The 27,462-nt window shown below is 48.9% G+C and overlaps 1 protein-coding gene across 3 annotated transcripts in view; it reads right to left on the reverse strand.

Annotated features, from left to right (window-relative positions):
- The window catches only part of APLP1 (amyloid beta precursor like protein 1), a 55,736-nt gene extending 33,127 nt beyond the window's left edge, over positions 1-22,609 (reverse strand). Inside the window, exons 1-9 of one of the 3 annotated variants that reach the window (XM_088671138.1) lie at positions 22,192-22,609; positions 14,725-14,892; positions 11,438-11,567; positions 9,819-9,931; positions 6,417-6,595; positions 5,814-6,070; positions 4,264-4,394; positions 3,119-3,193; positions 2,075-2,233 (exon numbers count right to left, since the gene is read on the reverse strand). In XM_088671138.1, coding sequence (XP_088527264.1) covers positions 2,075-2,233; positions 3,119-3,193; positions 4,264-4,394; positions 5,814-6,070; positions 6,417-6,595; positions 9,819-9,931; positions 11,438-11,567; positions 14,725-14,892; positions 22,192-22,293 — 1,314 coding nt within the window. In that variant the 5' untranslated portion in view covers positions 22,294-22,609. The remainder of the gene's footprint in view (positions 1-2,074; positions 2,234-3,118; positions 3,194-4,263; positions 4,395-5,813; positions 6,071-6,416; positions 6,596-9,818; positions 9,932-11,437; positions 11,568-14,724; positions 14,893-22,191) is intronic. The other 2 variants (XM_088671137.1, XM_060275705.2) reach the window with 2 other exon arrangements.
- Between the last annotated feature and the right edge of the window lie 4,853 nt (positions 22,610-27,462).

The raw sequence follows: 27,462 nt of genomic DNA on the forward strand, positions 1-27,462 counted from the left end.
AGACAAAGGAGATAAACAGGAAAGGAGCTTGCAAGGAAAGACGACAGATAGATAAAGGGAGTGGAGAGGGGAGATCTCTTGTACCTTCCTCCCTTTTGCTTATTTTTTTGTTTACAAGAAGTCGAAAAGTCAGCCTGCAATGGAAATGTAGCAAACGGCCATAACTTTTGTTGTTGTTGTTTAGTCGTTTAGTCGTGTCCGACTCTTCGTGACCCCATGGACCAGAGCACGCCAGGCACTCCTGTCTTCCACTGCCTCCCGCAGTTTGGTCAAACTCATGTTCGTAGCTTCGAGAACACTGTCCAACCATCTCGTCCTCTGTTGTCCTCTTCTCCTTGTGCCCTCCATCTTTCCCAGCATCAGGGCCTTTTCCAGGGAGTCTTCTCTTCTCATGAGGTGGCCAAAGTATTGGAGCCTCAGCTTCAGGATCTGTCCTTCTAGTGAGCACTCAGGGCTGATTTCCTTCAGAATGGATAACTTTTAGCGCACTGGAATTCTGGTTTCAGAAATTTAACTTTGCATTGCCCATACGGGTTTCAAAAACTCATATTCTCAGCCTTTGCCGGGTAGGAAAAAAATGCTTTCTTACTTAAAATGTTTATTAGAGATTCTCAGGAGTTCTACCAGAAACTGACCCAAACCCAAATCTTTCATTTCATTTTTTGCTCAGCCCTTGCTTTAAGGAGATCAGGGCCGCAAACACGGTCTGCTTTCCCCATGTTATTCTCACAACAACCCTGTGAGGTAGAGCTTAGGCTGAGACACAATGAATAAAGACTCAAAGTCATCCAGTGAGATTCATGGCTGTGTGGAGAGTTGAACTGGATGTTCTGGGCTAAACAGAGAAATTCTAGGCATGTTTGCTTGATGGTAAGTCCCAAAGCGTTCAATAGAGCTTACTCTCTTTTAAAATGTCTCGAAGATTGCTGCCTAATACTTTTGCCGCTTTGCTGCTCTGTGATATGTGCAGGATTCTTCCCCAATACCAGAGTTCACAGAGTTCAAGCACACAGAGAACTTGAATTATAAAGGCTGATTCTTACAGGTGATGAGTGTAAAGCACTTACCCATGTAAGCATGTCATGTGCAGTCAGTTACATTTAAATGCACACATACATGCAGTGGCACATCCATGTGCAATGTGAAGCATTCACGTGCATCTACATGAGACTGGGCACGTGCTGGACAAATGTGTCCTGTATATTAACATGCCCAGATTTGTAGTCAGTGCAGAGTGCAAGGTAGTCTGGGTAATAAGGTCTCCAAGGAAAAACAAAAAGATCTTTAACAGAGGGGGTGATAATAATAGGGGAGAAGAAAGAGTTTGAACTAGAAAAGGACAAGTTAATGCATAATTTATTTTTTAAAAACCCTCATACTTTCCCCTACAAAAGGGAGCTGCTTAAAGTGGCTTACAAACGAAAGCAACAATTATCTTATTGTTAAAAACTAATTTAACGGCTATGAAGGACTTGCTCACAAATTCATTGACAGCTGCACGAATTATTATAGCCAGGAAGTGGAAGGGGCAAGCAGAACATAAAATGGAAGAATGAAGAATGGTATAAAGAGGTGTGGGGTATAGCTATTAACGATAAATTAAAATGTGCTGTTAAGGTAAGATGGGGAATACGCAGGACAAATGATTTTGAGGAGATATGGAGGGCGTTTGTAGAACTTGTACTGTTAAAACGGAAAGGGGTCAAACCATCGCAAGAGTTGTTGATATTCTGGGAGGTTGGATAGTTACAGTGGAATGGTCTCGGTGGGTGGGGTGCATATTTTTATTCTTATTTATTTATGATTATGACTTTGTCAAAAACAATTTTTTAAATAAATAAGAATGTATACAATGTAAATAAATGTATAAAATATAAATAAAAGAATGAAAATTAAAAAAACAAAACAAAAACTAATTTAACAAAACCAAAGAGATGCAAAAAAACCCCAAAGAGTGGTGCCATTCGAAGGAGGCAATGGCATCCAACCAGGTAAAGGTAAAGGTAAAGAACAGCATTCCTGAGCAGCTTCCCACCCAACTCATCCCCTCCCTCCTCTATATGCTTTTCCTTACCTGGGGATTATCAGTCTGCACAGCAGTCAGGTAGCTCTCTAGTGCTGCCCGTCGATTATCGTTGAGCAGGGCCACTACACGGGCCAAGTGAGTCTCGACCAGCCGCTGTCGCTCTCGAGACACCTGCTCCTCCAGCGTCTGAAGGATGGACTGGAAGTGCTGGGTCAGCCAAGAGAGAAGGCAAGATGGTCATGAAGTTAAATGTATCTGCTGGGGCCAAAGGGTGATGGTCTCTGAACACCTGGTGCTGCACAGCACCGCTGAAGTTGAGCAGATGTACAAGCTCTCCCACGCTGCCCCCTTTAACACCTGACGTTGAGTTTTGGGTGGGTGGGAGGAGCAAGCCGCCCGTCAATCATGTGAAATAACAATTGCATGGTGCGACTGACGTGCAGGTAGCTATGCTCACTTGTCAAAATTGGCCCATGGGGTGGGGGCAGAAGCAAAAAAGATTCCCCATGGGTTAGTGTGGGGTTTTTGTAAAGGTTATAGGAGGGGTTGGACTGATGGAGCCGTCCCCCAGTAAATACATCTACACAGACAAAACATGAAGTTCATTCATATGCTTTCTTCTACAAAATAGCAGTCTGGGAACGGGGGAGAGAAATGATGCCATTTCAAAATAAAAATATATCTAGACATTCCAAAGCCAGCATTCAAAAATGTAAAAATTAAAAAAGGAGCCAAAAGCAGCAACGAAAGAAAATTAAAAACATGTTATTTTAAACGCGTTTTTATTATTTTGGGAATTTGTATCCTACCCTTTCAACAAATCCCCAGCGCAGCTGGCATTTTTAATACTGGCATGAGAAATACCCCCAAAAAGCATTTAAAAGCATAAAAACAATCTGTCCAAGATATAAAACAATTTCCAAACCAGCACCATTATTAAAGAAAAACACCTAGGAAAAAGTAAGCTGGGATAGGTGTGTGGTGGGTTTTTTTTAAGCCTATTAAAAAGTCTCAATCAAAGGCTCCATTCACACTTTGGTAGGTAAAGTGTTTCATAGCTGTGGGGCCATCACTGAAAAGGTCCTTTGTTACCTCATTGAGTGCCTGACGATCCGTCTTGGGCAGGTTTTTTGCTTGGTTGTCTGCCTCGGCCCACTCCTTCATCACCTGTTGAATTGAAACAAAGCGATGAGGTGCGGACGATGCTCCCACAAAAAGGCCCACGTCTCTTCCTGGCACAAACCCTGACCCCATGATGCAGTTCCTATTGTGTCCTCTCACCCTACACCTTCAGTATCGCCTGTCAGGCTTGAAGGCATGCATTTTATATATTGGATATTGCTGTTTCATAGAGAGCAGGCACATCCAACTTCCAAGAGATTTTTTGGGGGGAAGGGGGAGCTCAGGGTCCCACAATCGACCGGGATTGACCAGGAACACCCCGCGATCAACTGGTAGATGGCGATCGATCAGTTGGACATCCCTGGTATAGAGCAAATTCAACATTTAGAGAAGGAATTATGGGCAGGTGTCCCTGGTGACTGTTTACAGCCCCTGCCACAGACTCTCTCCTATCCACTCAGCAGCCAAAACAAAACAATCAGCTCATCTTCACTCGTAAAGCTGGCCTGCATGACAGGCATTGTGTTAACACTTGGTTTGTCTTATTCATGCGGGGAAATTTACAACATCAAAGCCTATTCAGCAAGATGTGCCTCTGAGCGATTGTGATCAAATCCACACTTGCAAATTTATCATCTTATGCGACGAGGACAAATTGTGCCTTCTAAGTTGTGAAACAAGGGACGCGGGTGGCACTGTGGGTTAAACCACAGAGCCTAGGGCTGCCAATCAGAAGGTTGCGGTTAGAATCCCCGTGACGGGGTGAGCTCCCGTTGCTCGGTCCCTGCTCCTGCCAACCTAGCAGTTCGAAAGCACCTCAAGGTGCAAGTAGATAAATAGGTACCGCTCCAGCGGGAAGGTAAATGGGGTTTTCGTGTGCTGCTCTGGTTCACCAGAAGTGGCTTTGTCATGCTGGCCACATGACTTGGAAGCTGTATGCCGGCTCCCTCGGCCAATAGAGCGAGATGAGCGCCGCAACCCCATGGTCAGGCCAAGTTGTGAAGCAGGCTACCAGTGCATTGAAGACGCTCACAATTTCAGCAAAGGGAAGTGTGTTTCACCAAGGACACCCCTCACTTGGGATGACAGTTGCTCTAGAGCTGCCCCCCAATCACCTCGTTGATCTGTCTCATGCGCCGTTCCTCCAAGTCCATCTTGGCACGCAGGAAGTTGGCGTGTTCGTTCCCATCTCCGGGCATTTCGAAATAAACGTCCACTCCATCAGTGGGGCGAGGAGTGGGAGCCACTGCAAACACAGGGAAGTGCATTACACAAGGCGCCATGCCTCGGCCCTCCCACCCACACAAAGCATGCCCCACAGGACAGGGGGCTCCCCACTCAGGCGAGGCATCAATACACACCCTTCTCCAACCTTCTAGATGCCTTTGAACTCCAGCTCCCATCAGCCCCAGCGTGATGGGAGTCATAGTCCAATAACCTCTGGAGGACGCCATGTTGGCAAAGGCTGTAAAATAGCCTCACATGGCATAACGGGCCCACCCCGCCTATTTTTCAGTTGCTGTTTCATTAATAGTGTTTTGTAGATTGTAACTGTTTTATAGATTATTTGTTGATTATTTTATATGATTTATGCTGTACAGACAACTTGCAATTTATGAAGGGGTTACATTCCAAGGCACTGCATTTAAATGAAATCGCATATATTTCAAACAATGTTGAAAAAGCCTGCAAACACCTCATTCCGCCCCTTCCCCATTCTACCCTTTTTTGTGACTTTTTTGGGTCACTTCCAGGTTCAGTATGATGTACACATGCGCGGTTGCGCCTGTATTGGACGTGCCTAAAATGTTCGTGCCTGTATTTGTGATGTTCTATTATGTTAATGTTTCTTACTGTTTGTAAGCCGCTTTGAGATCCATTTGAATGAAAATCTAAACGATACATCAAATTGAATCAAACCCCACCTCTTACAAAAACTGTACAGGACAAAAAAAACCCGCTGAATTCTCAGCTCCCCTTGGCTCCTCACAGACTGAGGCGGGAGTGCCCCCTTGTGCCCCCCCCTGAGCTGTGTCGGCTGAGGGACGTAGTGGCTCACTGAGTCTGCCCCTTTGTGCCAGGAAGAGCCAGGTTCCGAGCTGCCTCTAGAACAGGCGCCCCATTGTGAGGAGGACGAGGAGGAGACGTGACCAGGAGAAGCAGCTGAGCATTCTCGTCCCACCACCCCTTGTAGCTGGTTGCTGGCTCCATGCGCCCCTCCTTTCATGTGCTAACATCTAAAGCAGGGATTCCATGAACTTCGTCCTTCAGAAGTGCCCTGAATGGGAACACTGACTTCACCCGCTCTCAGAAAAACAAAGTACAGCTAGGTTCGGGTTCCATTCCTTGAGATAAGCGTCCTCAGTAGGCCTCTCTCATCGTTGCTTTTTATAAGACAGATCAACAGGGTCTCCCAGAAAGGTGAGGGAAAGGATGGAGGAGGATGGAGCTCCTTCTCCTCCCTCCTGCTACTTCTAGAACAGGCAAGTGAGGAAGAGCAGGTGGGGAACCTGTAGCCCTTCGGATGCTGTTGGACTACAACTCCCATCATCCCCATCTATTGGCCACACTCACAGGGGCTAATGGGAGTTGGATCCCAACAACATCTGGTGGTCCACAGCTTCACCATCCAGATGCTAGCCCTGTCCTGTCCTCCAGAGCTTACCTTTGATATCCTCTTCAGTGGTCTGCGTGGTGGTCGTGATGGTAGTCTGGGTGATGCTGTCGTCATAGTAACCCGGTTCCACAAAATAGTCATCCCAGGCAGCAGGGAAAGGATCGGGGTCAGGGGCACTATCTCCAGGGCTCTCCTCCTCGTCGTCCTCATCCTCCTCCACCTCTTCATCTTCATCCAGGTCCCCTTCTTCCTCCATTTCCAGGCTCTCTTCCTCTGTCGGGATGCGTCCTGTCGGAACCTTGTTGCTGAAGAAAGAACCATCCAGTCAGGAGACTCCACAATAGATACTTAAAGGGAAGAGTGTGCATTTTGGGGGGGGGGGGGTCTTTCTGGCAAGGGGGGAACTGTGTGGGTAACACCTTGCAGAACATCTTAAGCAGTGTGAATGCCACCTGGGTGGAAGCAAATAGGGCCTTGAATTTTGCAGAATTAAAAACCTGAATTCAAATAAATTCTGGTTATTTTGTGGGGGGCGGGGAATATATTGCAATTTCCCCAACATGGATCCTCTTAACCTCCAAAGCGTCCCATACTGCACACCATCAACATTAAGGGGCGAGTGGCAAGTGCAGTTTGGGGTCGTTTGCTCACCTGTGCAGGGCCTCCTCTCTCAGATGGGCAAGGATCTGGGGTGCCTCAGTGGCTTGTTCCAGCCTGAGAGCTGTGGGGCGTGCAGGGCAGCACACATATTCAACCCCACGGAAGCGGTCTGCCCCACAGGGCAACAGCATGCCATAGCTGTGAAGCTCCAACTCCTCACCGCTGCAGGCCTGGGAATGGGAGATGAACAATGTCAGAATGCTGCTAAGTCACTCATTGGCTCCGTTCAGACATCACACCAAAGCATGATTTGCACTAGCCATTGTGCTTTGAACCTGTGCTATGGTTTGAGCTTCAAGATGTACAGCAAGCAAGCCATGGTTCACAGCCACTTGTCTCCTTTCATTTTTCCATCTGCTCAACACACACCGTCACACCTCTCACCATGGGGCAGCAGCCTCTTTTAAGGCAGAACAATGACCCTAACTGTGGTTTTGTGACTTCAGATGCTGCAGCAAACCGTGGTTAGTTCAAACCATGGTTTGCAAACCACCACCCCCAGTTCATGGTTTGGATATTCTTACAGGTGAAACTCAGAAAATTAGAAGATCGTCGAAAAGTGCATTTATTTCAGTAATGCAACTTAAAAGGTGAAACCAATATATGAGATAGATGCATGACATGCAAAGCAAGATATGTCAAGCCTTTATTTGTTGTAATTGTAATTATTTGTCGTTAGGCGGGTCAATTATAAATGGAGTGTAATTAATGAAATGTAATAGTGATGTTTATTTTTGTATTATTGTAACTATTTGTTTTATTACTGTGGAATTTCCAAAAGAAAACATTTGTAATTTTTTTTAAAAAATGCGTTATTGAAATAAATGCACCCTTTGACGATATTCTAATTTCACGAGTTTCACCTGTATTTGGCAGACTTTCACAGAACATGGTTTGTAAACTGGCATAAAAAGACAGACATAGTACCAATTCATGCTTTGCAATTATGTTTGAATGCAACCAATTCTCACTGTGAGGTTGGTGAACTTTACATTTAAAAGAAAATTTAAATTCTGCATCAAAGTATCTCAAAACTCTGTTACGAGGAATACCAAACAAATCTCGTAGACCTTTTGCAAATTAAACACATGACATCTACATGATTTCTCCTATTGTGCATGATATATTATACACTGCAAAACTGGTTTTCCTAATTTATCCCATTTTCTGCTACTCCAGAGTGGGGCAGGGCAAAGAAGAAATAACACAGGGACCTGAAACCTCATCCCTCAGCTGGAAGCCTTATCCAGTAGCCATTCTTGTTTCTGAGATTTTGGCAGGCACTGATTGCACCGTGCCAAACATTATCTTTGTACTCATGAGGTCTAAAAACTTTTTTTAAAAAGGAAACCTATGTTCTTAGGAAGTCCTCCTATCTAATTTTACTCCTCAGATTAAGAGCATAACCAATAAAGACCTCATCCTCCATTTATTAACTGCAGTAAGATTAGTGACTGCAAAACGGGGGGAAACTTTAAATGCATATCTTTTCGAAGCCTGGATTTCACAAGTATTGGTCATTGTGCTTATGGACAAATTAACTAGTTCACAAAAGGAATATCCACCTTGGGGCAGAGGGAAAGACTCACACCTTCTAAATGACATGGTATCCTTTTATTGACTTGGTTAAGAGAACCAGAGAGAGTTTTCACCCTCCATCAATTTATGGAACCTTATGGAGTGACACTTTCATTTGGCTGCCTTTTTTGGAACATGTAAAACTACAACCATCAGCTCCTATTTTTTCTTTCTTTTCTGTATGCCTACTAAGCTCTGTATTCCTTGTATGGCTATGTTTTGTAACTTGAAATTAAAAAGCAGCAAAAAAACCCCACACTATTTTTAAAAAAGGAAGCTAAATTCCATAGCTTTCTTCTGTCCTACTGTGAAATTGCACCCCCCCCCAAAAAAACTTATACCATACCAGGAGTGGGCAGCCTTTTTGCGCCCAGGGACCACGTGTTAGTGGGTAGGATCCAGACCTGGCCAGGACTACTATCTCCCTCGTCCCCCCATTCACAAATGCCCCCAGTTCACACAAACTCTCCCCTTTATCACTTATCTGACACACAGACTCACAATCTCAGGCACCCACATTCCCTCTGTGTCCCCCTCCACTCACACACAACACAACAGCTGCCTAGCTCTGCAGGAACTTCCATGTTTCCTCTGCTCCCCAGCCCCAAAAGAAAGTCAGCGGTAAAAATGACTTGCTTGACATGATGTACAGTATTATTTATTTATTTAATTTCTATGCCGTCCTATATCCGAAGGTCTCACATGAAAAATCACGTACATAAAATCAAAACAAAAACCAGATTACCCACCACCTGAAAAGAGCCAGCATTTTAAAAAGGGTATAGGATGTCAGGTCAGGCAAAGGCCTGGTTGAAGAGGAATGTTTTTGCCTGGCGTCTAAAGATGTATAGTGAAGGCGCCAGGCGAATTTCCCTGGGGAGAGCATTCCACAGACAGGGAGCCACTGCAGAGAAGGCCTGTTCTCATGTTGCCACCCTTCTGACCTCTCGAGGAGGAGGCACACGAAGAAGGGCCTCAGAAGATGATCTCAGGGTCTGGATAGGTTCATATGGGAAGAGGCGGTCCTTGAGGTATTGCGGTCCTGAGCCGTTTAAGGCTTTATAGGTCAAAACCAGCACTTTGAATTGGACCCGGAAATTAATCGTAGGTTGCATTATCTCACGGTCATCCTCCAGGGACATTTAATAGGAAACTTGGGAGGTTAAAAGTTATCACTGCTAGCATCCTACTTTGGGAGGAAGCGGTGAGGGTTACAAAAAACCAGCCTGTAACTGCGGCACAAACACTCTCTTAACATCCCTTAAAGCAGTGTTTCCCAAACTGGGACCGCCAGCTGTTTTTGGACTACAACTCCCTCCATCCCTAGCTAGCAGGCCCAGTGGTCAGGGATGATGGGAATTGTAGTCCAAAAACAACAACAACCGGAGACCCGAGTTTGGGAAAAGACTGTTTTAAAGAGTCTTGACAGCCTCTTCACCTTCAGCAGTGCTTGCCTTAAAGCAGGGGTAGGAAACCTGCAGGCCCTGGATTGTTTTCAAGTCCCTGGAGAAAGGGAAAGAGGGCAGGCAGAGGATATGCTAAAATGGGCAGAGCGTTGGAAGGGGGAGTTTTCTACAAACCATCAACTGAGACCTTGGGCAAGAGTGATCTGCCCTTCCCAAGGCAGCCCACTCAGCAGTGGGGAAAAGAGAGAGAGGAAAGGGGAGGCTGGCAAATTGCTCCTGAGGGAATGTGATCCACAACTGGAAAAAAGAAGGCAGGAATGTGATCCACAACTGGAAAAAAGAAGGTTTCCCACCCTTGCTTTAAACTATCTGCTACTTTCCCTTCACTAAGGTGCTCCCAGCTGCTCACCTCTTTGGCCACGCTGTGCCAATATAAGTAGGTCTCACACGAATCCATTTTTTCTTGGTGCAGGAATTTGCACTTGTCGGGCACGAGGAGAGCTTCGCTCACAAACTCACCCACTGGAAAAGGAACAGGAGGAGACAGCGTTACAATTTATGACATTTTAAATTTTAAAAATCCCACCCATCCTTGAAAGAACCACAACCCTGCGAGGTAGGTGGGTTGGAGAGAGAGAGTGAGAGTGACAGATCCAAAGTCGTGAAGCTCACTGTGTTGGTTAACTGGGGATTTAAACCTGAGTCTTCCCAAGAATGATAAAGTTGTAGAGTTGGAAGGGACCCTGAGGGCCACCTAGTCCAAATCCCCGCAATGCAGGAATATGCAGCTGTCGCTTATGGGGATCGAACCTGCAATCTTTCTAACCCAACCTTCTCCAACCTGGTGCCCCCATATGTTTTGGACTACTACTCTCATCCGTCCCAGCCAGCATGGGCAATGGTAAGCGATGATGGGTGCTGCAAGTCCAAAAACATCTAGGGATCCAAGGTTGGGAAAGGCTGGTGTTGGCAGAGCATGGGACTCTTAATCTCAGGTCCATGGGTTCAAACCTCATGTTGGATAAAAGATCCCTACATTGCAGGGGTTGGACTGGATGGCCCTCGTGATCCCTTGCAACTATGATTCTATGATGGACAAATACTCTGAATCTTCTATAAGCCAACTTCCAAGATAGGAAGCTTCTCATAGTTATGCAGCTTACAGCTGGTCCATACAAATTTATCATCAGCCCCAGCTAGCATGGCTAATGCTAAATGGAGGGCACCAGGTTGGGGAAGGTTGCCCTTAGCATTGCAACACACTGGCGCTTGCTCCTTCTATTTCCCAGTACATTTCTGAGCACAAAGTGCTAGTGCTCACCTTTAGGGCTTTAAAGGTCAGCACTAGCACTGAGTTGTGCTCAGAAATGTACTGGGACATAGGCCCTGTTTACCTGAAGGAGCGTCTCCAACCCCATCGTTTAGCCTGAATACTGGGGTTCAGCTCCGAGGGCCTTCTGACAGTTTCCTCACTGCAAGAAGTGAGGTTACAAGGAACCAGGAAGAGGGCTTTCTCGGTGGTGGTGTCCACCCGGTGGAACGCCCTCCCATCAAAAGTCAAGGAGATAAATAACTAGACAATCTTTTGAAGACAGACACCTGAAGGCAGTCCTGTTTTTAATGATTGATGTTTGGTTATGTTTTTTGGATATGCTGGAAGCCGCCCAGAGTGTCTGGGGTAACCCAGTCAGATGGGTGGGGTGCAAAATAATAATAATAATAATAATAATAATAATAATAATAATAATAATAACAATAACAACAGCAGCTCAGTAGGAAAGCACTTGCTTTACAAGCAGAGAGACAATGACCTGCCTGGTCTAGACCAGGAATGGGGAACCTCTGGTGTTCTCCTAGCTGATCAGCTCCCATCAGCCCCTGTCAGTTTAGCCAATAGTAAGGGATGATGGGAAGTGAGGTCCAACCACACTTGGAAAGCCACAGCTTCTCCAGCCCTGGTCTACACTAAATACGGCAAGCACAACTCTCGTGCCAACTCCCTGTGGCTGTTCCTCATCAGGCACTTACCCAGACACTGATAGGGCACCACGATGTGCTGGTGGCCTTTGCATTTGGGTCTCCCCTTCTTGCACCAGTTGTCGATCGTGACGGGCTGGGTGCCTTCCACGGCATTGGTGATCTGCAACTCAGGATACACCTGCGGGTGGTGCATAGAAGAGGCACACAGATCACAGCAGGGAATGGGAGACAGGGAGAGGGGACACAAGAGCTTTTGATCCTTACGATGCATCAAAGAACAATGGCAAATGCATACATTTCCTCCCCCTCCCTCTGAAGAAGTGCCTTAGAGTGGCATTCCTGGAGTTCCTAAGTACAGTGGTGGCCCTACTATGAGGCAGAGGGAGGCAGATGCCTCAAGAGGTAGGTGCTATAGGGCAGGGAGCAATAGTGAGGTGTTGGGAGGGCCATCTTTGCATGCTAGGTGGCCTGTTCTGAACCCCGTAAGCTAGCCTGATGCCTTCAGGTGGGGTAGAGGATGCTGTCCTGTTGGCGGTGTTGAAGCCAGCTTCAACTCCAAGTCTTCTCTGGCAGGTTTTTGTACAATGAAGGGGAGAGGGTGTCAATCTGTCCTCCCCAATCTGTCCTTCTCCCCTTGTCTCAGCAGCCTCCTGTCTGGTTGCCACCAAAGTCTGGAGATCAGAGCTCCTTCAGAACGTACTCTGGGCTCAGATTCCATGTTCAAGGCACAGGAGCGGGTGGGTGGGTTGCAAGCTCAAAGAAGAAAAATCCCATTTCCCAAACAAGAGCAGGGTGAACCTGAAGGAACGGCCAGCTCACGATAAACTTTGGTGCCTGAGGTGGAAAATGGCATCCTTCTGCCAATGTGTCTCGTATATACCTGCCGGGACCCTAAAAACATTTTCAGAAGCCATTTTCTGGATATTCCTGCTAAATGCGGCAAGACCAGTGGCCAAAAGAGACAGTGACTTTTCAGTGGTGGCTCCTGACTAGAGAATGCCTTCCTCACTTGTTCACTGCATTGTGCTCTTGTCAGCACCAAGCGAAGACCTTTATATTTCCCCAGTTTCTCTCTCTCCAGTTTTAGAACTTTTAAAAACAGTTCTTTATGCTATTGCTGTTTCTCTTGCTGGTATTTCTGTGGTATATATATTATATTCTATTTTAATTTTTTAAAATTACTTGTATTAAACACATGGCTCCTGGTAGATTCGTGAGTTTAACTATTATTTGTGATCTGCACAGAGGACTTTTTGTTAACTGCAGGTAGGAAATCCGCCGCCGTGGCATTACACAACTCTGGTTTGTTTGAACAACAGTTGTGCTGGAGACTAGATAGAGCCCTGTGGACCATCTCTCTCTCCCCTCTGCAAACACTTTGGCACCCTCAAAGGTACTCTGAAATCTGCCTCCTCTTCTTTGCTGTAGGACCACCCTAGGGAAAGGCATAGAGCTTCAGTGTTTCTTCCAGGGCAAGGATGGCTATGGAGGACCTTTTCTGTTTGCTTTCCCCTTATATCATTTGACTGGGCTAATTTGGCTGAGCCCTTTGACTTAAATCGTCACTTGATGGTCCGTTTATTACAACACAACGGCATACATCAGGCGCTTTGAATACTTGAGCATAAATGCAGATGTGGTGTTATTATCCCCATACTGCAGACAGGAATGCTGAGAGGCGGTGGCTGGGCTAGGGCCAGCTGATGATTTCATGGCAGCTGAGAGAGCTTAAACTTTGAGGAAGGGTCATAGCTCAGTGGTAGAGTGTCTGCCTTGCACGCAGAACGCAGGTAGGGCTGGGAATGCCCAAGTCCATACTGAGAGCCTGCAGGCGTCCTGCGCCTTCTCTACAAACCGAGTGCTTATTACGATCTGGATTAACTGGGGGTAGTGGGAGGGAGGGATGATGCTCCCTTATTATGGCAGGTAGTTGGACTTTCCTGATGCACCAGTGGTGCAGATGCTTGTCTTGGGTGGGGGGGGGGGAGTGGCACTGCCAATAACATTCACAAAGAGGGGGACACTTGTATTAGATAGTGGCCCTGCCAAATGCATCTGTTTCAGCATGGGAGAGAGAAGTCCTAAGCAAAGCAGGAGGGCACACAGCTTGGTGCGTGAGAGACAGACAAACAGAAAGTCTGGTGCCAATGCTTCTGGATGCTTGTGTACTTGAGGGGCTGTCTATCAACGCATTTTGAGATGGAGTGGGGACCTCTGACAGTCCTTATATACCCCACTGAGGCCAACAACCAGCATTTGTGTGGTTTCATTGGTGTAGAACAGGCTTCCTCAACCTCGGCCCTCCAGACGTTTTGAGACTACAATTCCCATCACCCCTGACCACTGGTCCTGCTAGCTAGGGATCATGGGAGTTGTAGGCCAAAAACATCTGGAGGGCCGAGGTTGAGGTGCAGAACCTGGACAACTGGGGTTCAAATCCCCACTCATCTCACTGGGAGAGCTTGGGCCAGAGACCAAGGGAGGGAGGGGGGAAATTGTGCACGCCACCTTGAGCCTCTTGGAGGAAAAGTGGGATGCAAAGATAGCAGCACATAAAAGATACCAGCAAACATAACTTTCAGCGCTCATGTCCCCAGACACCTCAGCATATAGGGAATGGCAGGGGGCAAAAGGACAACATTCTAGAAGTGAGCTCATTTATTATTTTCTTGCTCAATAGGTCTATAGGCCATCCAATAAGTTTAGCATTGTATACATGGAATGCCCAGGTAGCTGGACAGCCAGGTAACTGACCTGTTTGGTTTCACTGATGAATCTATTCCTGGTGCATGTGTGTGGTTCTTTGTGTACATTTATGACTTAGCAGGCGATAGGAAATTTGTCTGCCTGAAACCCTGGATAGCTGCTACTAAGCTAGCTGGACGAAAAATCTCAGCAGATATAAGGCAAGTTCCTAACCACATCAAATAGCCTTGGGTTATTTCTCTGGACCCAGTTATAGAATAGAAATGGGCTTCAATGGATTGAGCTGGTAGACCAGTGCTCCCCAAACTTGGTTTGCCAGCTGTTTTTGAACTACAGTTCTTATCATCCCTGACCATTTGTCCTGCTACCTAGGGATGGTGGGAGTTGTAGTCCAAAAACAGCTGGAGACCCAAGTTTGGGAAACGCTGTGGATGACAAAGACAGGGACAGCCAAGGTTAGATTCACAATGGTGTGGTGTGTGTGTGTGTAGACTCCTGTGCAGGGTTAAGCATATGGTTCAGGGTGAATTGAAGCAGAATTGGAAGGTGGAGATGGGACAAGGCAAAAAGGAGAAGGAGGGCTCGAGGAAGCACTGGACGTGGAAGAGGAGCAGGCAAGCGCTTGATACCTCCTGGCAGTAGCTCCGGATCTCCTCACTGGTGTGGAAGCAGGTGTTGGTGCCGAAGGCGTCAGGCTCCCAGCGCCCTGTCTGTACATTGAGATGCAGGACCAGCTTCCCACAGAACATGGCCACTTGGGGAGTCCCGAGTGCCGGCCCAAGGGCTGCCCCCATCCCCTGCAACACACAAAGGGAAGAGAGGATGATAAGACGGGCACGTTCTGCAAAACACCACACACACGTTTGGATCACGTTGAACAGTCTCCTCCTGGCAGGGCACCTCCCAGAGCTACCAGGGAAGGGTGTTCCCCAGCCACATCACACCTATGACCCCCCAACGAAGCCTCGCATCTTCGCATCTACCTGCCCTTTTGCTGTTTCCCTCCCCCCCATCTTTGTTTGCACCATCTCTCCGTCTCTCTCCGTCTTCTCCTCCTCAGCAACCGTGGGGATGTTGTTGCTGTGGCAACCGCTCCCCATGGAGTTGCCAGATCTTCTCTGTTGCCATGGAGACCAGCTCCCAGATGGAAATTAATACTGCATCACCAGCCCCTCCCTCAGCAGTTTCTCATCTTGGGCCCACTCCCACCAGGCATCAGCACCACCTCCTCCTCGTCTTCCTCACCGCCCCCCACCGCTCCCAGCTCACCTTCCTTCCACTCCTTTTCTCTATTCCTTCATCTAGAATTTCGCTATGCTGCCATCCATCTCTGTCCAAATGCCACCCCCCTTCCCTCAGATTCCTCCCTCCCTCCCTCCCATCTCAGTCAGTGTTTCTCACAGTGCCGCTTCAGACACAAGGTGTGAGGCAAGCAGAGGCTCCCCCACCTTATCATTCTCCTCTGTCCCCTGCCTCCCCCTCTCCACTTCCACTAAGGGGCCCAGGCCTCTGAGGGCCACTGCAACACCAGTGTGCCTGGTTCAGTGACAACAACGCTGTTTTCATAACTTCACCCGGCTGGACCAAAGGCACAAACAAGGCCTTATTCACCACAGTGTCCAAGGTAGCAAGTCAGAAGGCGGCACTAGAAAGGGAGAGACAAGGCCCCAGCTAAACAAGCAACTGTAAACCAAGGATAGATGGGTCTATTAATTTCACTTCCTCCCCCCTTGCTCTTTTTTCTAATCTTACACTCAGTTCTCCACATTTTCACATCAGTTCGCAAATATGAAAGGTCCTCATGAAAATTGTCAACATTTTTGTGCTGATTCCTCCTAATATATATATGTGTTTTATGCAATTCTGCCTAATTCATGTTTGCAAGCAAAACAGATTGTTTATGTTACTTCTGCTGGCATAGTATATTTCTACTCTCATATATGCATTTTTGTACATATTGCATGGATGGAGAGGTGCATTGCAAAATTCAGAGAGACGTGTGAATTTCGAGGGATAGAATCCTAGAGTTGGAAGGGACCGTGAGGGTCATCTAGTCCAATCCCTTGCAATGCAGAAATCTTTTGCCCAATGTGGGGCTCAAACCCACGACCCTAAGATTAAGAGTCTCAAGCTCTACTGACTGAGCTATATCAGCATGGTTGCATTTCAGTTTCTTTGCTGCCTTGGAAAGCGAGAATTAAAACACAAACTGAACTGAACTTTCTCCCCTGATTCTTAGCCACAGGTTCCTCACCCTTGACCTAAAACACCTCAGCATTTCCCCAACATTTCCCTAACAGAGCCAATTCACAACACCCAGGCAGAAATGTGGCACAACCTTCCACAAAACACCAACATTCACAACAGGGAATTCATTTATTTCCAAAACCACGTCTGTGTCAAAAAAATTGTCTCCATGCAGAAAGCCAACACATCAGTGTGTTTGCTAGGCATCCTAGACTCACCCTTCAAACATAGCTATTTTACACCCACCACAGAATTTATAAGATGTGCAAGTCCATTTTTAATTTAAAAGCAAAACAACCAAACTAAAAGGGGGCATTTAATTAATAAAACATTTGGTAATTGCAAACTGAACGGAATCTCTTCCCACTTTCCTAGCTAAGGCCAAAGCAATAACAGGTCTGGAAGGAATCAGAAGGATGTAGCCAGCTAAGTCGTACCCAGAGTAGTCCCACTGAAATGAATGGGTGCTTGATATTACAATTTATTAACTTACATATTGCTTACATTCCAAAATGGCTTCTAAGCAGTTTCCAAGCACAAAATTGCTTGCAAAATTCATATGTACTGTAGTTGAAATACACAGTGAAGTCGGCCATGCCCGTTCATTTCAATAGGTCTACTCCGGGTAGGACTAGCATAAGATACAACCCATCGGAAGTCCAAATCTGGAGAGACAAATTGCAAGCAGTCCTGGCTCCGGGCCAAGGATGGGGGCCAGGCTGAGAAAGGACTACAGACACACAGAGTTTGTTTTAAGCGTGGGTGTAGCAAGAGCAAACACAACACTTGAGGGACAAGTGTAAAGAGGAGCTGCAGGGGGACTAAGAGTGTGGGGGACCTGTGGTGCTTGGGGGGGGGAGGAGATGGGGGGAAAGCAAAGATGGCTTTGGTTCCGGCTAGGAGAACCAGCGGTGGAGCTGCAAAAAGACTTCCCTGCCACTCCCACTTCCCCTGCAGTCTCCGCTCTGCCTGGATTGAACTAAGGATCTCAGTTTTCCTGCTTTTGGGGAGGAGGGAAAAGGTGACAGCTTGAGGCAAGGGAGGGAGATTAGGAAGACCTGCTCTGCAATCTCCCCAAGAGATGGGGGGTGGGGGTGGACAGTGCAACCAGGAACACACGCCAGGTACATACGGGGCCTGTATTTTCCCTCCAAGCTGGTGGAGAAAGGGGGGGGGGGAAGAGGAGGAATAGAACAGGCAACACTGTATGTGTGTGTGTGCGTGTGTGCAAGGGGGAGGACAATGGAGAAGTGAGGCCTGGATTAAGTTGGATCCCGTGGCTAAGCTGCTGCTCTGAGCGATTAAGCAGCTGCTGCAATTTGGTTGCAGGCTGACCTCCCTGCAGGCCAGGGTGGAGTGGGGTTAGGCATCAAAAACAAAAAGGGGGGCGTGCAGAAAAAGGAGATGCCTGAGTCATCACCCCCCCAATCAGCACCCTGACCAAGAATCGGGGGGGGGGGGCTGCGCGCATACACACAGCGGCATCAATGACAGGTGAACGACGACAAAGAGGTAGCTGGGAAGTGGAAGCCAGAGCGGCACGGAAGTGGTTAATTGGCACCGGGATTAATAAGTGCAGCGCTAATCCCCCCTCCTGCTCCCCCCCACAAGCACTTAGCGAGATGAGATAGAGAGGAGAGGAAGCATCCACCTGCTTTCCCCCTCCCCCCCCAACAACACAGGATCTTTTTCACTGCGGGGTGTGTGTGTGTGTGTGTGTGTGTTAGGGACCCTGCAGAAAAAAAAGCTACAGTGGCAGCAATCTGCTGGCTCTCCCCAACTGTATGTTGCAGGAGGAAACTATGCAGGGTTAAAAGAGGAATGCAGCCTAAGAGAGGCAGAACTGCGGGGGGGGGGGGGGCGTAAAAAGGAAGGGAGATGGAAAGGCTTATGTTTTCTCTCTTACAACTCGCCCTGCATCCCATCCCCCTGAGCCGATTCAGGCTGCTCAGAGCATCACAGCACCAGCTAGCTGTGTGAGATGGAGGAAGAGCAGGCCAGGAGCCAAGCGAGAAGCGGCAGGGGCGAGAGGTGGAAGAATGGAGGCTCCGTTTTGCTCCTGCTGGCCTGTGGAGCAGAAGGCACCTCAGGAAGCGCCCGAAATTTATGGGGAACCTTGCCATGCAAAGACGATGGATTTTGCAAGTCTCTGCTTTGAGCAGAAATGCAGGCTTGTGCAAGGACCCTGTTCCCTTGTCCGGTGGAGGAGGGTGGCAAGTTCACCCACCCACCAACCCTTGCTTGGCACCACACTCTCAAAACACACCACTCCAAAAAAGGTGAATGGTTGTTAGCAGGAGGGCTTCTACATGGCACGTTTTGGTTTTAGGGCCTAACAGAAACTTCATGAAGGGAATGGAGCCTTCTCTGTGATTATCCGGCCCCAAGCCCCATTGCGACCAGGAGGAGATGAGTCCTTCTAGCCCTATTGGTAGATTGTCGTGCATGCAGAAGGGACAAGCAGAAGACTAGAAATAGCTTTCATTTCTAATACCGCACGCTATGTTCAGATTTAGGAACAATGGCAACTCAACTGCATTTACAACAGGAATTCCTCTGTGGGCTTTTACCACTGCTGTCCCACTTCAAGCCAGCCACAAATTGCCTGAGCTGCAGACAGTTCTCTTCTCTCAAGGAAAACAAAGAACAGCTCGTCACAAGTCTCCCAGCTGCTGTGAAGTAGAAACAGGGGACACCTAAGGGAGATGTGGCCTGGGCCTTGCGAAGCAGAACGCTTTGGGTTCCACCCCTGCTGATGGGAGGGCAAAGGGTGTCAGACCCACCCAGTCTTCTTCCTAACTGTAGAGATAATAGAATCGTCTTGCTGGAACACAGAGACCATGGCTCCATCTAGACCAGTGTTCTGCCTCCAACCATAACTAGTTCGCTGCCTTGGACAGTTATAAGTTGGGCATGAGACCACAAGACATGGCCTTTGGCTTGTCCAGGAGCTTCTCTACTGGAAGATGCCCTACCTAGAGATGTGAAGGTCTGGAAAATAACTGGGGGGGGGGAATCTGGGTTTTCTCCCTCCTTTTTTTGGTGGGGAAGAACAGGGTGTGTGGGTTTTTTTGGGGGGGAATCTGGGGAGCAGGTTTTTCCTTAATTTTCCTACTTTCTTACCTGGGCCTTCACATTTCTGGCATGACTTCCAGAGGTGTACCACCCCCAACACCTTGCTGGGGAAGGACAAGTGGGAAGAGCGCTGTTGCACTCATGTCCTGCATGTGGACTTCCTAGACATGTGTCTCGCCACTGAGATAAAAGGAAGCTGGGCAGGATGATGTGTTAAATCTGATCCAGCAGAGGACCTTCTCAGAGAGGTGCTCTATTTAGCCAACAGGTAGGGCTTGCAGAAAAGTGTTACAGTGGGAAGTGCTCCTGTTCAGGGCTCAAGCCAACTAGCCATGCCTACTTCAAGGCACTCCACTCCATTCCATCCTCTCTTCATGCTTTCCCCTCCCCAATACTCCACCTTCTATGTTGACAGAGGAAGCTAAAGTCTCATTAGGCTGCTTAGGTTCCCCCAAGAACACCCGAAGAACCACAGTTCCCATGGGCGTTCTTGCTTTCTGTTCAGAAAGGAGCCAAGTTCTGTATTGAGAACACAGGATCTTAGCGCTGACCGAGACCCTTTTGGAAAGGAATAATTATTATCGCATACCTCCCACCAAGTAGCAGCACGTGATGGCTCTATTGCCATTATTCACCTGTTCTCAGAGAGAGGGGGGATCCTGAGATCTGATAGGGTACAAGCAAGTATGGCCAATTGGGTTTCTTCTGCCAGCTAGGCTCTTCAGCACTGACAACATCACCACCATGGCAAACGCAGATGGTGCTTCTCCGGCGCAATGTGCCAACCCATGGCCAAAAGCCATTTTTTTCCACAGAGCAAAGCAAGAAAGGAGTAGTGAGCAAAGTCTTCCCCACCCCCTTCACCGCTCCAACACATGCACCACGAGGAATTTGCATCCAAACCAAGGCTTTGGACGGGGGTCTAGTGCTACCAAGAGGACCAAGAATGGTGCAACACCAGGAAGTTGCTTCTGCATCTTATCTCAGTGAGCTAAGGGTGGGAGGTAGGACTTGGGGGGGGACTTTGAGTCAGAAACACCTGCAGCCTTCCATCAAAGGGTTACAACAAGGTCCTAAAGAGAGCTAGGAAGGATGAAGAGCAGGCCTGCATCTTTGGCCTGGGAGGAGAAAGGCAGCAGAGTGGGCAACATTTGAGACCAAACATTTGAGATCTGACATGGAGTAACTGCAATTTGAGCTTCTGGTTGTTGTTTTCTTTTAAGGGGGGTCCAGATTTAATTTGAGTAGAAATGGTGGGGGCAATGCTGGCTCTATGTTTTGAAAGGCCCTAGGCCTAAGCATCCTCCCTACCTCCCCCCACTGCAGTAGGTCCAGGGGGCCCAACAGGGGAGGGGGCCCTCAGCAGATGCTTGAGCAATGCCAATTCTTGATAGGGAAGATATGGCACAGTCTAGGTTTGACGTTGCGAGTGGAGGGGGAGGAGGGAGACCGTCCTGCGCTCCACAGAAGATGGCAGGTTGACAGCCCAGATGGAGGACTGCAATAATCACCAGGCATGGCTTGGCCCACCAGCCTCTCTCTCTGCTGTGCATAGGAGAGACAGACAGACTCTCCTCTGCAGGCCCCATCCTATCATTTCAAAACAAGTACCTTATCTTTTGGTACTTTCCCTGAGCTCAGGAAGGCCACCATCTGCTTAACCCTCATTGCTGTGCTAGATGGTTCAGCTAATAGGCTGATTCCCTGGCTTCCAAGCCATGGGGCTGAGGGGCTGTGAAGTTCACCTGGATGAATGTGTCCCGTGTCCCCCCCTCCCCCGCCAATCCAGTGGGATTTGGGCTGCATGCACACCATACATTCAAAGCACATTTCTCCCACTCCTCGCACCAGAAGAATCCTGGGAACCGTAGTTGGTAAGGGAGGCTTAGAACTGTAGATCTGGACTGGGGAAACTACAATTCCCATGGTTATGTTTAAATGTAAGGTCTGTATGCAGCCCTGCTCACAGGCAAGCAAAACAAAACACAGAGGAGTGCCAATCCGGAGAGAAGAGCCACACACCCCAAAAGAGCCCAAAGGCCCCTTAAAAAATGCCCCACTGGCTTTGAAACAAGGGGGCCCTGCAGCCCATCCACCAAATGTCTCTTTCCCACTCCGGAGGCAAAAGGTGAGACGTCTGGGGTCCAGAAGAGGTCTCAGGGAGGAGGGGGAGAGCGCCACGCCACACCGGCCTCTCTTCTCGCTTTGGGGACACCCCGTCTCCCAAGCAGATGAAGTGGGTGGGTATCGATCCCCCCCAGGCCTCCTATCTCCAGATGGAATCTGGGCAGGGCGAGCAAACAGCAAAACAGATGCCAGCTTCTCCTGCAAAGGCAGAGGGGGCGGCGGCTGCTGGGCTTCCTCCCTCCCTGCCCAGTCCCTCGTCTGGCCATCACCTACGACGTCGCCTCCTCCAGCCGCTACTCTCCGTACCAGCCACCCAGTCCGCCTGCCTTCCCGCCCGCCCTCCAGGCGCAGGTTTCCCGATAAGCGCCTCCTTCCTTAGCCTCTTAACCGGGAGGAGATCCGAGGGGATCAAGGGGTCTCTCCCTTTTGCCAGTGACCTTGGGCAGCCCGCCCCGGACACCTTGAGCGCGCCATCCTCGCCCGGCAGTCCCCTCCTCCTGCGCTCCAAAGAGACACCTCGTCGAGGGTGGGCAAAAGAAAGCCCCCGCAAGCTCCCCGGGCGCAGCAGCCGCCCAGGAGACTCTCCCTCCCTCCCTCCCTCCTCCCTGCCCCACCCACTCACCCAACCAACCTCTCGGCGGGCTCACCTGGGTGTTGGCTGCGCCTCCGGGCCCCAGGCAAGAAGCCAGCAAGAGCAACGGCGCCAGCAAGCAGCGCGCAGCGACGGCGCATCCCGCCGCCCCAGCCATGGCTCGCTCGCTCGCTCGCTCTCCCTTTCAGCCGACGCTGCGGCCGCTTCTCCTGCGGCGTCCGGGAGCTTCCCTCCTCCTTCTGGCGGCGCGGGCAAGGAAGAACCTGGGATGGGTGGCGGCGCTGGGGGAGATCCTAGGGCTTGGGGGGTCGCCTCCCTGCGCGCGCTTGCACCAGTTCAAGCGCTGCTGCTGCTGCTGCTGCTGTTGCTGCGCCGTCGGTTCCCAGCTGGGCTGTGACAGGAGGAGCTGGCCCCGCTGCTGCTGCTGCCACCGCCTGCTCCTCCTCTTTCCCCGCTGCTGCTGCGGCTGCAGCGCTTCTCTCTGGCCCCTCCTCTTTGGCCCCTCCTGCCGCTCTGCCTGCAGCCACAATAGCTGCGACGTAGCGCCCAGCAGGGCGGAGCCAGAGTCGCAGCAGCCTGGAGGCGGGGCTCGCGGGCCGCTTGCAGACGGAGGAGGTGGGCGGGGAGCCTTCGCGGCTGCCCCTTTTCCAAGCAAGAGAGTGTGGGCGGAGGCTGGGGTGTCCCGTCCCCGCCGTCGAACCTGATCGCCGTGCGCTCTTCTCCCCAGCCGGAAAACGCCCCCCGCCTTTTGGATCCGAGGTGCCTGGAGGACAGACGGCGGGATTGCAGAGAGAGGCGAGGGAGGGGCCTGCGGCGACCATGGAGGGGGTATCTGGTAAAAGGGAATGGTACTCTGTCCATGCTTAGGGGAGCTGCTCGCCCTTCCTGGGCCGTCGCACTTTAGGCTGCAGTTCAGAGACACCACTTACCCGGGAGCAAGGCGCATTCATTTCAATGGGATTTATTTCCCAGTAGGATGGGGCTGTTAATTAGACGGTGCTGCGGGAGGAGAGCTCTTCTTGATGAGCCTTTGGGTGATGTCCGAAAGTCCCTTAGTGATGCGCTTAGGTAGTTTTAGACTCTGGACTTAATGGTCCCATGCCCCAGCTTTTGATGACAATGTGGAACTTTGCTTCCTTCCTGCTTGGAGACCTGGTGGGGGTCTTGCCCCCCCCCAATACAGTTTGTTCATAGCAGTCAAAGGGGCAAGAGGCAACTGCTCCCTCGGTGAGTTCACATGAATGCCTAACTAGTGCCCCCCAGCCCTTTTCAGACATCCAAAAAAAACTTGTTTTTGCATTTATATCACACCTTTCTTCCAAATAACTCCAGGAGAAGCACACAGTTCTCTCCCTTCTGCATTTTATCCTCACAAGCCTGTGAGGTAGGTTAGGCAGAGAGAGCATTACTGGCCCAAGGGGTGCCAGTGAGCTACATTGCTATGGGGGGGGTGTTGCAGGGACAGTGGGGTGCATGATCTTCCTTCGCCAATCCCAACACTGATTATTCACAGCTTCTGAACATCCCCAAGAGCCTTTTCTCTTCTGTTCTCCTTTGAATTGAGAGACTCCTGTCACTCAGATGAGTTCAGAGCAGGTAGAGGTAGACATTCCCCATCATCTGGACTTCACTAGTAAATTTCTGTTTGCTGTGTACGTTGTTAAACCTTTCAGATCCTTGGTGCATCTAGTAGCCCAACACTGACTGCTCTGACTAGAAACAGCCCTCCAGGGTCTCGGGGCAGAGTTATTTCTCATCACTTGGTACCAGAGATCTTTTTAGTCATGGAGATGCCATGGAATTGGTGATGGGTCCCAAGACTTACATGCAAAGCAAGTTCTGTGCTTCTGAGTGACATTAAACTCACCCATTTGAGACCCGCCAAGGGGAAAGGTGGCCTCTGTAAGCAAATCCTTTGACCTTTGACACAAAGAGATTGTGAAGAGCTCTAGAAACGATCCAAAATTCTCTCTCCAAACTGAGAGAATGGTAACATGGCAAATGCAATTCAGTGTAAACAGGAGCAAAGCGATGCATGTTGGGGGTGGGGACGGGGACCCATAGTTTCACATATATGCTCATTGGGGTTTGAACTTGTGGCAAGTGACTTGCAGTTGCAGTAAATAGCTTGATGATGATGTTGGTCAGGCCAGTGTGTGGCATCTCTCTGAAAAAGACAATTCACATGGAAGGTGGCACATGGCAGCCATAGGGGTAAATTTGACAACAAATTCAGCCTGGGAAACGTGGAAAGGGCGCATGTTGCTCTCTTGTCCATTAAGAGATGGGGACTTGGTCAGCAGCTGGTTAAGAGAAGCTCCCTGTAAGCCACTTTGAATTTTCCAAGGAGTGCTTTTGCCTCCCTGGAATGTGCCCTTGAACACTGATAATGCTAGAGAGATGGTATATGAGTGGGTGCGCAAACTTTCACCTGCTTCTGCTCCTGACGACAAGTAGCCTGCTGCATGAAAGAGAACATCACATTCAGTTTGCTCACTTTCCCTTCTGGCCTTGCCCACTGCTTGGCATCTAGCTCCCAAAAGGTTGCCCTGCAGGGAATATGGCCCCTGGGTTTGAAAATGGTGTCACCGTGCTCCATAGACCCCTCATGTGGGAGCTTTTTCTGGTGCTAAGTCGGCCACTTAGGGATGTTGGTCCCTTGCTCAGGGCAGCCTCGTGTGGCAACCTGCGTAAGTGAGCGAGACGTACCAGCTGTCTCTGGCTGTCTCAGGTAGGTGTTTCCCACCCGCCCTGCAGTGCTGCCTTTTAAAAAGAAGCCCTTTGCACATTTAGCCGCTGTTTATTTTTGAGTAATGAGAGAGGTCAAATGAACGAAGAATGGCCGGTTTCGTTTGACTGACCATTGTGGCCACTGCCTCTTAACAGCTGCTTGATCTGCAGGTGCTGGATCTCTTTTCTCTCCATGCTTTGAAAATCTTCCCAGCCCTACATCTTGGTCCAGTAAACATGGCATTATTGGGCTGAGGGTGAGTTTGGTGGAGCTTCCTTCCTTCCCCTCCTCTGGTGCTTCATACTGGAAAACTTCCTGTCGGAGCCACTCTTGCCTGTGTTTGTTCCATACCCGTTCTGTCCTGTTTCTGTGCTAATCGGCCCTTTTTTTAAAAAAAAAAAGGGGGGGATGCACACAAGTTCATATTTAAACACCTACTTTTGAATGCCTTTTGTCGTGTGCATTTCTGTAGCATCTCCAAAAGTCACACTTTATACTATTGTCTCCTGAGATGCACTTGGAGTGAAATGCAAAGCATAGCTACTCTTGTAAAAACATCAGGATCTGACCCATTGGCCTGTCAAGGCCAGCATCCCATTCTCACAGCGGCCAGCCAGATGCCTATGAGAATCCTGCAAACAGGACCGTGAGCACAATAGTGATCTTTTGCCCATTCTGATCTGTCAGGATTTGTGCATCCCTAGTTAAAAAACTCGGCTTTTCACTGACGTCTGTAAAACTGGGAATCCTCTTGCTCCCTTGATGGCGAACCGGGATGAGAAGCCGACACAGGAAGGATGAGGAAGCAGAAGTCCTCCATGTCCCCAAATCAAGACGTAATTCTTTTAGGGAGGAAAAGTGCCCTCTGGCATTCAGTTACAACCACATCGCATCACCTCATCTCTGCCTTGTGACACTGACACACTCTGTGAACAAACATTCGCAGAGCAGGGACCCAGCTGCTCTCCACTCTTGTTATGATGCCCGGCAGTGTTAAGCAGAACACATTATGGAGAGCTGCAGCGAGGGCCAGGAGACTGCTGCAGCCAATGGCAACCAGCTAGCATGCTCGTGCAGCAAATGCAATTACCGTAAGGCAGCTGAGAGAAGGAAGAGGACCCCCCCCCCTCTTGCCTTCCATGACTCGCAGGGTGAGGCTGGACGGTTTGCTAAATCACAGCTTGTTGCTCTCACCCGGCAAGGATGACCCTGTGTTCAGCACAGGAACCACAGATTGCCCTTCTGGGTTTTTCATCGGCATCAAGGAAAAATCCTCACATCCCATGTGTGTGTGTGTTTGCATGTCCACACACCCCAATGCAGGCATATTATCAAGCAGGTGTTGAGCAGTGAAGCAGCACAGATCACCTGGTTTGGGGGCTGGTGGAGGTTGTAGAGTTGGAAGAGGCTGCAAAAGTCCAACCCCCTGCAATGCAGGAATCACAGCTGAAGGGTGGCTATCCAAAACCTTGAATGAAGGAAAGTTCACTACTGAATATGAAAAGCCTTCCTTCCTCTTCTGAAATAGGCTGTCCTTTTGGAGTGTTTCTACATGCAGGAAGCAGGGTTTAGCTAGGAAGGGCCAAAACCTATTAAATTTGCTGGTCACATGCATGATTTCGGGTCGCAACCTGGAGCTCTACCCTGTACCTTTAAATTTCCTGAAACGGCACTGAGCAGAGAAGCTGACCTTTCTTCCCTATCTCCTGTCATCCATCTCCACCCCATTCCAGAGATTCTTGCTTTTTACAGCAGGGGGTGGAGATGACACATTCAGGGATAGAAGGATGAGAAGTTGCTGCCCCATTGGCACAACTGAGCTTTCTACCTTGTGAGCTGGCAACACTGCTTTGGCCCTCTCTACTCAACTATCTATTCAGCAGCTGAAACAAATATAGCATCCTTTGCCAACCTGGTGCCCTCCAGAGATTGGCCCAAACACGGTTCATCTTTGCTTGTAAAGCTGGTGAGACCAACTTGTGCAGTCAACATCACATTGGCATTCCTTTCTGGGTGTGCCTTTTTCTAAATTTGCTAAAAAATCGACAATATCAGTGTCCTTTTGGACAAGTCATCCACACCTGAATGATCGTAGATTCACACATGCAAATTTACCACCTTATATATGCAATGCAGGGGAATAAATGGTGCCATGAAGTTGTGAAATGGGCTATAAATGTCATTCTTAAAAGCATGGCGTCAACCATGTTTTGCTCACAAGCTGCCCCATGGAAAAGAACAGAACCAATTTAGCCCTGCTTATTAATTTCAGTGGGTCTACTTGGCATATAACTTACTTGAATGCCACCCTATGTATTTGTCAGTTTGCATTTCATAGTACAGAAAGTATTGATCTGATGTGTAGAGATCTTTCCTGTTCTGCTTAGTTAAAGAGGGTTGTGGAAAGTTTTCTTTCTTTGTGAAAGAAACAGGCAAAAGGTTCTTGTTTGGGTTATTTCTTCTGGGAAGCGGAATACAGCTGGTTTAAACGGGTTCTGTTATCTTTCTGTCAAGGTCGTGCTGACTATAATAGTAAGACCAGGAGGAGCCTGGGTCTCACTTACTTTTCTCTTTCTGTCTCTTGGTTCTAGTGTG

This window comes from Zootoca vivipara, chromosome 6, assembly GCF_965207765.1.
Source record: "Zootoca vivipara chromosome 6, rZooViv2.hap1.1, whole genome shotgun sequence".
NCBI lineage: Eukaryota > Metazoa > Chordata > Lepidosauria > Squamata > Lacertidae > Zootoca > Zootoca vivipara.